This window comes from Thermobia domestica, chromosome 5 (assembly GCF_964235325.1).
Source record: "Thermobia domestica chromosome 5, izTheDome1.hap1.1, whole genome shotgun sequence".
Classification (NCBI taxonomy): Eukaryota; Metazoa; Arthropoda; class Insecta; order Zygentoma; family Lepismatidae; genus Thermobia; species Thermobia domestica.
In genome coordinates this window covers 11,174,858-11,187,736 of record NC_137458.1, presented here as the reverse complement: position 1 = coordinate 11,187,736, position 12,879 = coordinate 11,174,858, and the positions used below count along the sequence as shown (strand labels likewise).

The following is a 12,879-nucleotide window of genomic DNA, read 5'->3' as shown; positions in this document are numbered from 1 at the left end:
CTACGAAAACCTGGTGTGTCGCATCACATTGATGTGTCGTGCAGTCTCATAGCGAAAATGAAAATGAAATCTTTAAGTTTCACGTCCCACGGTTATGCCGGTTAGGCTAAAGGAGACGGTGATGATGAGAAATGAATGAAATTGTGGAATGAAGAAAGTGGGAGGAAACGGGAGAACGCTGAGAAAACTCACGAGCACGGTGTTTGTCCACCACAAAGTCCACACAGCGCGAGCTGGGATCGAACCAGGGATCCCAAGCAAAGCAGGTGAACGCTCTACCACTGAGCCACCGCGCCCCCCAGTCTCATAGGGAGTGTCGGGAAATTTTAGAATAACAAAAGTCAAAGAAGTGTGCCATGATGTAGTGGGCGTTCAACAGTGGCGGATCTTGCCCAGGGCTGGGGGAGCCTAGGCCCCTCACTTTTTTATGACAAAAATGTATGGTGGCTCTGTGGTAGAGCGTTCACCTCCGGTGCTTGGGGTCCCTGGTTCGAGCCAAGCTCGCGCCGTGTGGAATTTGTGATGGACAAACACCGTGCTCGTGGGTTTTCTCGGGGTTCTCCCGTTTCCTCCCACTTTCTTCATTCGACCATTTTACTCATCTCTCATCATCACAGTCTCCTTTAGCCTAACCGGCATAACCATGGGACGTAAAAGTTAAAGATTTCATTTTTTTTTAAATCCGGCCCTGCCCGTCCAAGTAAGCTTGTAGTGGACAACATCGTGCTCGTGGGTTTTCTCGGGATTCTCGCATTTCCTTCCACTTTCTCATTTCACCAATTCTTCCATCAGCATTTATTTCCTTTTATCACTGTCTCCCTTAGCCTAACAGGCATAATTGTAGGACATTAAAACTCAAAGAATTCATTTCATTTCATTTTTACAGTACATTTAATGCACGTAAATTGTTAACGTATTTCCAAAAAGTAATATTAGAAATTCCTTTTTTTTCCCCTCCACAGTTTCCAATTCCTGGAAGAAAATTGCACAACTTGAAGTCCAAAGTAGCTGAACATTTTTTCGTAATGAGTCAGAATTTTCGTAATCTTGTAAACAAACTTAAGGAATTCCATGATTATCAACTTCGTTCATCAAAGATCACCTGCGTGGAATTTTTAGATTTTCCATTATTCACGTTCTACATTTAGGGATCAAAAAACAGGTCAGCCACGTTATGCTAAAGGGCAAAATAATTGATACACAAGCAATAAACGAAATACTGTCCTGCTATATTTCACTTTTTTTTCTTTTTTTTTTTTTTTGCGAGAGAAATCTGAAGAATAAAAATTACTGTATGACGAAAACGTTTCAAATGAAAGAAAATATGAAAATCGATTTTTAAACAATCGTTGAATGTAAAGTCTGTACCTAATTTTCTTCTTGTCTATAGGCCACAGACTCTCACGAGGAAACTAAAACATCTGATTCAATGTCAACCTATAACAGTTAATATCTGAACATATCCTAAAAGCTCACCCCCACCTCAACAGAGGGCGAAACCTTCATACGGAAACTGGAAAAAGAATAAACACTATTTATAAAATTTTCTTATACGAAGCACAAAATAAATAAAACAAGTAACAGTGTTAAGTGTACACCACATGAAGGAGTTTAGTTTGTAAGGCATGATACTTTCTCAATATTGAAACCGGAACTGGCAGATTTCTACCAGTTCCGGTTTTAGTAAGGTTAGAGTTGGAACATATTCTTGAGTGGCTTAATTGATTACAAAAAACCGGTTCTCGCTATTTTAAATTCTAATTTTGCTCTATAGAGATCAACATTAAAACCGGAAATGGGTGGTTATTACCACTTCCGGTTTGAATATGACCTGATTCAATGAACTATATTCCCAACTTTTTACCCTGTACATCCTGGCCAAAATTGATTGTGATCCACCAAACAGTTCACGAGATTTCTTTTTGTCTCTCGAACAGATGGACAGTCAAATGGTAAATATACAATTGTATAAAATAGTTTTGGTAAACCAAAGATAACCATAATATTTACTAAGATAAAACATACTGAATCACAGCCTTGTCAATATTTTCATACGTGACATCACCAAGAAGATTAGAATTTAGGAATTAGATTTCTGGGTCTTTCGGCATCTATGGCGATGTTAGCCCGTCACTAGGATTAGGATTAGGAATTAGATTTCTGAGCTTTCGGCATCTATTGCCATGTTAGCCCGTCACTACTATTAGGATTAGGTATTAGATTTCTATGCTTTCGGCATCTATGTCCATGTTAGGCCGTTACTACGAATAGGATTAGGAATTAGATTTCTGTGCTTTCGGCATCTATGGCTATATTAGCCCGTCACTAGGATTAGGATTAGGAATTAGATTTCTGGGTTTTCGGCATCTATGGCCATGTTAGACCGTCATGTATGAAGGATGACGTCCCTCGGCGAGCACACTACCCAAGGAAAGGGAAGGAAGGAAACTACTTAGGACATGTATGTTCGGTACTATCCTGGCATTTGCCTGGTGTGAATGAGGAAAAACCTCACTCAAGAAGGCCGGCCCTTTTTCGACGGAGTGTACCCTCTGGGAATCGAACCCGCGACCATTAACAAGAAGGTAGTGTACACAATATGGTTATTGAGATATAACTCCAAAATCATGATTAACTTCAGTATTTTTAAGTTTTCTTTAACCATAACGTTACATACAGTATATCAGTTGACAGATGAATGAGGTGATAGAGCTGATCAAAATATAACTGAAGACCTGAAGTAAATTTCGATCTAAGTGCCATTTTCTGAAGTTTCGAGTTATAACCGGAATGATGGTCCATGGGCCACGGCAGTTTAAATATATTCGGATCTAAGCGCCAAACCTGTGCGTAATAGTCCAGATCATTGTCAATAGAATGCATGAGGTGTATGCGTACGGTAGAAATTCTCGAGGAAAAACATTATTTCAAAACTGTTCAAATGGCACTTAGATCTTAATTTGCTCAAGGATCTTATAAGATAGAGGATCTGCCCATATGTATCTTCATCCTATGAAATAAATGAAGCCAAAAAACAACCGAGCATCGGCACGTCTGATTGGCTACTCTCGTTTCCGCCATCGTCTGATTGGCTACTTTCGTTTCCGCCATGATTGTTGGCTCAAAACATTGCGATCCTATTGGGCACAGTGGGCAGAGTAGGAGTGGCGAAACTGTGACGTATGGCTTCAAGATTTTGTTGTAAGGGCAGATCCTCTATTTTATAAGATCCTTGAATTTGTTTCAGGCTTTCAATTGGTTATGGTGGTGCCATCTCTTGTTTCCAAGAAAAGAAAATGTATTTTTATGGATCTAAAAAATGTATTGTTCACTGCGAAACAATTGATATATATATATATATATATATATATATATATATATATATATATATATATATATATATATATATATATATATATATATATATATATATATATATATATATATATATATATATATATTTTAAAATTCTCCTAGATCTATGTACTGTGGTACATGTATTTTAAAAAAATAGCATGAGACCTGGGGCGGATCCAGGACGGAGTTCTAGGGGGGGGCGTGGATTGTAGTACTGCTACTTAGAGCTACTTTTAAGAGCTCCAAACTCTGGGATGGGTTTTATTTATATATAAAATAAAGTTTCCTCTCCTGAGGGGGCCAACCACCCCGATCCCTCCTGGATCCGCCCCTGCATCAGACTGTCTACTACTGTTTATTTTCTAACCCACATACTGTACTACTTGTAATGAGTTTTTTTTTTTTTTTCAGAGCATTAATTTCTGGTCATGGAGAGACAATTCAACTGAATGATCGAGTCATGGCACCTCCTCTCAAGAGAGGTAGCGGGTTATTGAATTTGTTAACCCATAATTCGTTTCTTCTTAACGCAAGCGGATCGTACTTCAAAGATACTAGATAAAACTGCGAAAAATCAGGGGTTGCTGAATCAAAAATAGAATTCAGTGGAAATGCCCAAACCATTCCACTATACACAAAATTACAGGAAGTAATGCCTACAGAAAGCCTTAGTTCAACCTATTTGTGCATTCATGTTCTTTTAAAACAAATACATTTTTATAAACAAACTAATATTACAATTATTCTTCCCCCATTCATCTCGGATTAAAGGTACATTCCTTAACTCACAAAAGGTCCAGAAGATGACTCTGTGTGCAGTGTACGAAACTAATAGAAATATTTAAAAATGGACGCGCCAGCAATACATTATTCGTGATATACAACGAGCTATTTTATCATTTATTTACTATTTATTTGGGCAAATTTTAAAAAGCGAATATTAATTTACCTGCTCCACAAAGTTCCTGGAATTTTTGGAGGTGATAATTCTCTGTTTACACCAATGCGAAGAACAGGCATTTCTTGGTTAACAAACACTGTGGAAAAGCACTTTTTATGGATTTGTTCTATTAACTTGTGTGGATCTAATCGATTTACACTTCGGACAGGTAATCAGCTTGGTTGTCAAAACGAAAGAAAGAAAAAAAAAGTGAAATTTGATTTGTCAAATGTAAACACACAGACACACACACACACAAATTATAATCGAATGACAACAATAAATACACAATCACGAAAGTTCACGATTGGTCCAAAATAATAATAATAAAACGGGACAGCTACGTCAAGGGACAAACGGGACGAGTGGACAAGCACTACCACGGCACAACAAGTACAGTTGAAAAAATAAACAGCCGAGTATTCGTGGCAACCCCCCGCATTCAGCCAACCAGCCTACACCACGCGAAAACGTATTTCCGCTCTCGGAGACTTTGCGCCAGTGCTACCACCTGTCGACAGCATGCGGAAACGAGAGGGAAAAAATCCCGAGGTAGCTTTCTGTGTGGTAACTGGAGAGGAAGGGTCAAAGGCCCCGTATTGCTCACTCGACAGTGGCAGCCTAGCTCTGAGTTACATCCTTTGACCCCCATTCACCTTTTTTCTCCCCTTCTGCATACGTTTCTATCCACGAACGTGTAAAGCCACTGCGACATCATGGCGTCATACACTTTTCAATTTTTAACAAATTCTCGCTTCACATTTGTTTCTTGAATACATCATTTTTTAAAAAAATCTAATGAATGTTTTATTTTTCGGGTTTCCAATCCTCCATTGATTGGATTTTAATCATCTTTTCAGCACTCAGGCTAAATGGGACAGGTCGAATGCTTAAAATCCAAAAATCTTACAATTTAACGTCCCACATTTATTCTCTTTGGGCTGAGAGAGACGGATAATTTAAGGGAAGTGAATGAGATGAAAAAAACGGTGAAATGGGAATGTGGGAGAATGGGGGAGTATCCCACGGACACAAACTTACTTGGCGGCCGGGAATCGAACCAGGAAACCCATACACCAAAGGTAAGTACTCTTTCTACCACTGAGCCACCGTACCTCAAAGTGGGATCCGAACTACTACTTCGATCGCATTCCAGGAATGTACCCAGAGATTTCAACCTCTGACCACATATGCAGAAAGCAGAACCATTAGGCACTTGGCCAATATCTAAATAAATTGGTCACCAAATATATTTTTATACCTAGATACGTATTACAGAATGTGGCTATAAAGAATCTGGTTTGTAAGAGATATAGTGAAATCAACGATACAGTGCTTACTTATTTCTAGTGCTAGGGATAGCTGGCTCGTTCATAGGTCATTTTAATTTATGGTGAGCAACATTATACCCAGGAATGCTAAGAAGAGGGTTTTAGAGTGCAGATCGTGTCTGTAAGAATATTTGGATAGACATAATTTTTCGTCGAAAATGGTACAAACTGAAGAATGGTAAATGTGTGAGAGCAGTAGCGTACGCGGAATTTATTTAGGGGGGGAGTCCGCACTTTATACGAGGGTATTTTATATTAAAATTTCTAAAATTGCCCCTATAATTAGGCTAAATTTACAAAAAAGTAGAAATTTCGGGGGAGGGGGTACGGACCCCCAGGACCCATTCCTTGCGTATATCACTGTGTGGGAGGAAAGTAATGTACATTTGGGTGGAAGGTTGGGCCCAACCTCTTGGGGGATGGACAACTCCTAATTACACATCTGGTCTTTCTGAATGTTAGGGACGCGGTGGCTCAGTGGTAGAGTGTTCACTTCAGTTGTGTTGGATCCCTGGTTTGATTCCCAACTCGCGTGAAGTCGGCTTTGTGATCGACAAATTCCTATGAGAGGGTTTTCTCGTACGTTTTACCATTTCCTCCCACATATATATTCCACCAATTCTTTCATAATCATCCATTTTCTTTATAGATTCATCACCTTTAGCCTAAAATGCATAATGGTGGGACTTTAAATTATTATTCTGTCAGTGGCGGATCTAGCCCGGGGTCAGTGGGGCCTAGGACTCCCATTTTTTAAATGACAAAAATAATTCAAGCTATTATTTATATATTTTAGAAAATGAAATTTTTGAGTTTTACGTCCCACGGTTATGCCGGCTAGGCTAAAGGAGACGGTGATGATGAAAGAGGAATGAAATGGTGGAACGCAGAAAGTGGGAGGAAACGGGAGAACCCCGAGGAAACCCACGCACACGGTGTTTGTCCACCACAAAGTTCACTTGGCGGGGCCTAGGATCAAACCCTGGATCCCTAGCACCAGAGGTGAACGTTCTAGCACTGAGTCACCGTGGCCCCCTTATATATTTTATTTTAAAAAGTTTATAGTAAACTCATCATAGTCTATAGTATGCAGTATAGTAAACTCATCAGAAACTCATACCTATCAGACTGGGTTCTTTCTGTCCCCTTACAATTTTTACTTTCTAGATCCGCCACTATTTTTTTTTTTTTTTTTTTTTTAAGATCAGCTCGCACTGAGTGCACACACTGAAAAACGCATCTAATCGTTTACCAAATTTAGTGGTAGGATATTTAACTTTCACAACAAATTTGAAGTGTTTTGCTCAGACTGAGAGTCTATTCCTTTAAGTGGTAAGTATGACCGCTTTTCATCACTCTCGGAATACACACACACACAAACACACACAAAACTTTTAAAAAAGTAACACTCAAAATCTGAAAAGACTTACAAATACTATTTAGGCCCATTCCTTTTAAAGCTGAGAGAGGTAAATATATAAAATAAATAACTAAATAAATAAAAATAAATCCTGAATGCTCTGTTAAATTGTAATATTTTGAACTTCCGTACAATCCAGGAAACAGTTTATTCAGACCGGGAAACTATTTTTAAAATCAAATTCTGTGATCTTTGACCCCTACTCGGAAAGTGCGCATACAAAAACAATAAAATTTGTTTCAAGTTTTATTATTTCGAAATTTCTCACAATTTGCCCTTGGAATAGGGGAAATTTCGTGGATACCCATGACCTTCCCCGGGACAATGAAACATTATGGAAAAAAAAATCTTGTTTAGTAAAATTCGACAATTCTTGTCTAGTACACATCACGAATAAACAACACTACAGACAAACTCCACTTGGGGGGAGGGAACGTGGTGGCTCAGTGGTAGACCGTCCACCTCTGGTGCATGAGGTCCCTGGTTCGATCCCAGCTCGCTTCAAGTGTACTTTGTGGAGAACAAACACCGTGTGTGCGGGTTTCCTCAGGGTTCTCCCGCTTCCTCTCACTTTCTTCATTACACCATTTCATTCATTTATCATCATTACCATCTCTTTTATAATCGTGGGACGTAAAACTGAAAGATTTCAGTCTTTTTTCTTCATTTGTGGATGCCAGGAAATACTTTGAGTGCAAGCCCAAATTTGTCCCCGTGGTTATACATCTGCTGCAATAAAAAAAAAATAAAATTAAATTAAAAAAAAACTTAAAGGAATGAATTTTTGAACATTACTCTTCAAACTGTTAACGTTATATTACTTGTACAGCTTATGTTATATCATGGTATTTTCTCGATTTGTGAAACTCTGTGTCAATAATATTGACACATTAGATGGCTTCGCAAACGTAACACCATGACACTTATTTACATACATACATTTCTAATAGGGTTTCCTGCCAAATTGCATCATAAATATTATATATCAGCATTATTTTTTTCCCCCGCTGGGCGTCTGTGTTGTGTATCGTATGGTTTATTAAGAGAATTTAAAGTCATTCCTGTCTAAGCTCAACAAACGTTTAAATGTGGAATTGCAAAAGATAACCAGTTATTGGCTTTTTCTCTAACGTAATTCCTGTCTCTCTCTCTCCCTGAATTCATGGCATCAATCATTATAACACATAAACACATACAAACAATATTAGATTTATTAACCGAATCAAAATGTCGGTATAGTATTGGATTCTATTTACAAATAATTGTGCATATACATATTATGAATATATAAATAAAGAATAAAGAGAATAAAAAGAGTAAACTCTACAATTCTACATTATTACCGGTATTAATGTTTTTTGGGGAGATAATATTAACAGGGTGGTCCATAATTATTTACAGTAGACTCTCGAGTATCCTGCCTAATGTGCCGGAAGGGCAGTCCGGATAACAAAAAAAGCTCGATAGCCCGGAGTTCACTATAGTACACTTTAAAAACATTAACCCGAAGAACAATTTACGAATACAGTACTGCACGTACTGTGAATTTATAATGAGGAACAGCGGCAAGTGTACTATACTGAGGTCCGTTACACACTGACGAAACAATGAACAAGGAGCAGAACGCTAGCTCCAAAACTATGGAACATAACGTAGTCGGGTCAAGATTTCACTTAGAAACTAGTTTGTGCCCTATCCAAATGTCCAAGTTTCAGAATTCTGTGATACTTCCGGAATAATTTTTATAGTTGGAGAGTACTTCAAATTATATGCCCTTAGCCAAACTCCCTTTATGAAAATCGTTGCGTGAGTACCGCAGGATACTGAAACATGTATTTTTGGATAGGACACATAATAGTTCCTAAGTGAAGTCTTGACCCGACTAAAGTAGATCCCATAGTATTGGAGCTATGGACCATTAAAGTTAATTTTTTTCATGTTTTCGGCAGCCTATAACTCCGAAAGGAAGTATTCATGCACCCACGTTGGTCTATACTTTTTGTCTTTATCTTAGTGTCAGGAATCACCTCCCAAACGTTGTCGATGTTGCTTTGAAACACCCTATATATGATAGTTTACTGCGTCGCCAGTATGCATGTTTTTATTCCATTTAATGTTAACCTAAGTCAATCATTCATTTTTAGTATTGAACGAAAGAAAAGATCTGAACAAAAGTATTGAAGGAATTCAACACAACTCCGAATGTCTTGATTAATAACAAAGTGGTTTATTTTTTTTATGAAAGTACAGTGAAACTTAGTGTAGAGCTAAGAACTTATTTGAAATATATTTTCGGAGTGTGGGATTATTTTAAGGAACGAGGAAAAAATTAGACTTGCAAGATGGAACTACTTGACTTAGCATCACTATTTTAACTCTAAGAAGAAACCTTTTCAGGTTTTCCGACATCTTGCGTATAAGATGTTAATATACTTTGTTCTTTAAAATACCCCATAAGAAAAAGTCAGGTGGTGACAAACTGGGAGATTGAGCTGGCCACTGGGGGCGCGGTGGCTTAGTGGTAGAGCGTTCACCTCCGGTGCTTGGGGTCCCTGGTTCGATCCCAGCTCGCGCCGTGTGGACTTTGTGGTGGACAAACACCGTGCTCATGGGTTTTCTTGGGGTTCTCCCGTTTCCTCCCACTTTCTTCATTCCACCATTTCACTCATTTCTCATTATCACCGTCTCCTTTAGCCCAACCGGCATAATCGTGGGACGTTAGACTTAAAGATTTCATTTCATTTTTTTTTTTCGAGCTGGCCACTCCCGAGATCCATGTCGACCGTTCCAGCGGTTCGGGAATGTTTCGTTCTGCTACTCTCGCTCTCGTATGGCACAGTGTGGCGGTGCTCCAGTGATTGTTATCCCCACTTTCAGGCTACACAGTGTTGTCATATCGAAATTTTTTGTCCAGAATTACAAATTCTACAGTCAGTGAAACATCATATACGCACTTGGGCCACCCGGGATATATTAGCAATAATAAATAAAAATAATAAGATAAAATGTCTAAAGATAAGACATTGACCAATCAATACTTATTAAGCAGAACAAAATTATGTAAGTGAGCATGGCCGCCCGCAGAGGAAGGAAAGAAGGCGTAGTTGCCCTCAGTATTTTCCAAAATACATGTCAAAACATACTAATTTTCTCTCACACACTGTAGCACTTAATATGTTTATATTAAATACTATAGAACAATAGTTTACTGTAGTTATTAAGGACATGAGCTTAAAATTTGTTGTGTATGATGTATTTATTATGTGTATGAGTGTATCAAAGTATTCGCGACTGTAAATATATGTGTATATACTCCTTGCAATCGGTCTTTTGTCTTCCTTAGAATCCGTCTTTTGCTCTCAATTAAAATCAGTCCTTTGACACTCTTGGAGTTAGAATCGGTGTTTTGTACTCCCTTGAAAAAAAAAAAAAAAAAAAAAAAATCCTGCGGGTGTTCCTGTAAGTGAGTATAATTCCTCATGCATAGTTTTTGAGAAAATCGATATTATATATGTGCAGGGCCGGATTTACAGGGGATGCACCGGTGCACGTGTACCCACTTCGTTGTAAATATACACTATCTTAAACGAGAAGCTAACACTGAAAATAGATTTTTTTTTTTCGAAACATGCTGCAGTTATGATATTGTTTGGGGTTTGAAAGAAAACGGAGTTTTGCAAAAGCAATAGTTTAAGTCGATTTTCTGAAGGTTGAAGGAAAAGGATTCACCAAGTAAAACAATATTCCTCATTCATAGAAGCATTTAAAAATTCAAAATTAATTCAAATGTAGTGGCAGTTACTGGTGAACCCCCCGTCAGACAATCCTGGATCCCCTGAAGATATTATATATATATATATATATATATATATATATATATATATATATATATATATATATATATATATATATATATATATATATAATGTGTGTGTGTGTGTGTGTGTGTAAATCAAAAAGTAGCAAAATGTCTTGCTCCCTTAGAAAAAAAAATGAGATCTTTGAGTTTTATGTCCCACGATTATGATTGTTACGGGAGACAATGATTAAAGCAAATGAATGATGGAAAAACTGGTGGAATGAGAAAGTGGGAATAAACAGAAGTACCCCGAGAAAACGCATGGATGCAATATTGTCCACTACAAACTGACTTGACCGGGGATCGAACCAGAAACTTTGCGTACTAGAGATAAGCAGTCTACCACTGAGCCAGCATGCACCGTCTCAATTAAATCTGAAAGTAAAGAAGATAGTGGATATTCCGGTTTTAGTAGAGATATTAGAGTGGAGATAGCATATATTATTGAAACAATTATTTGATTGAAGAAAAATGTTACTTGTTTTCTATTTCTTTTTGCTCTAAAGTGATCAAAGTTAAAACCGGAAATGGTTGATTTGTACTACTTCCCCTTTGAATCGATGCTTAAGGGAGAAGATAATGTCTGTTTTCAGAACGCTTAATCGATTCCAAACAAAAAAGAAACATTTTCTCGCTATCTTTTATCGACTTTGCTCCAACGGCGCCGACTTTCCATAATTTATCTGGGTGCATATCAATGGTGGGGCATGTTATATGTTTTCAGGGTGTCTCCATATTTTTTTTTTTTTTTATTGATTTCCTTGTAGTTAAAATCTTTTATGAACAATGTCAGAAAGGGCTGTGCTGTGATAAAGTAAAATATATCGGTACTATAAAGATGAGTTGGGGCTGCCCTAGTTTACTCGATAAGATGGCTGACTTAAACGAAAGAGAAAGGAGTTCAAACCCGGGTCCAAACTAAGATTGTTTGTGTGGACGCTGGAGCCCTGAAGCACTCACGGAGTCGGTGCGCATGCTTTGCTCTATATGTAGATGAACACTGCAACCGGAAGTTGCTGGATTTTTATCATTTCCAGTTTCAGCAGAAACTTATGAGTGAATATGAAATGTATTTTTGGGACGCTTCATACGTAGATTGCAGGAAACAATTTTTCGCTATCTATTACTGTTTTTGCTGAACGTTGAAACCGGAAATGGTTTTGTTTCTACTACTTCCGGTTCGAACATCACTTCAATGAACGAGCTTTGCCTCTCTACATCCCGATCAAAATTGATATTCGTAGTTCTTGATAATTTTAGTCTTCCTGACAGCAGTGACGGATTAAGGGAGGGACTTAAGGGGGCTGTAACTCCGGGCCTCCAGGTTGACAGGGGCGTCCACAATGATCAAAATCTCAACTGGCTATCTAAAAAAATCATAAAGATACAATCATCATCATAAAATATGACGAAAAATATGAAACATATTCTTTTAACTCTTGCTACTATTCCTGTGTACTTTCACAAAAACGTATTAGGCGAAGTCAGCAGGGGCCACATATTTTTTCTAGTCCCGGGCTTCCAGATGAATTAATCCAGCCCTGCCTGTCAGGCAGACACGGACAGGAGAAATAAAAAGGAGTTTCAACACACTTCCTTGTAGGGATGCGCATGAGACAAGATTTGTGGGTGTCTCGTCTCGAAAATCTGCTGTAAAAGTGATGTCTCGACTCGAAAAATGTATATTTCTCTCTCGGAAGAGCCGTGTCTCGACTCAAATTTTGTCATGAAAATCCTGTCTCGACTCGTCTCGTGCGCATCCCTATTTCCATGAGTTTAACGACACACGCTTATACTCTTTAGGCTACGGGAGACAATGATTAATGCGAAATGAATGATAATAGAATTTGGTGGAATGAGAAAATAAGAAGAAACGCGAGTACTTCAAGAAAACCCAAGAACACAGTGTTGTCCACCACAAACTTTCTTAGCCGGGAATTGAACCAGGGACCCCTACGTACCACAGGTAAGC

At 38.2% G+C, this 12,879-nt stretch overlaps 1 protein-coding gene across 37 annotated transcripts in view; it reads right to left on the bottom strand.

Annotated features, from left to right (window-relative positions):
• Positions 1 to 12,879, bottom strand: part of LOC145685718 (CUGBP Elav-like family member 1-A) — a 925,590-nt gene that overhangs the window by 787,921 nt on the left and 124,790 nt on the right. The window contains exon 1 of one of the 37 annotated variants that reach the window (XM_081758204.1): positions 4,307 to 4,761. The exons of the other annotated variants lie outside the window; for them this stretch is intronic. Within the exon in view, the coding sequence (XP_081614330.1) occupies positions 4,307 to 4,377 (71 nt within the window). The 5' untranslated portion in view covers positions 4,378 to 4,761. Of the gene's footprint in view, positions 1 to 4,306; positions 4,762 to 12,879 lie in introns of those variants that run through there. 37 annotated transcript variants of the gene reach the window in all.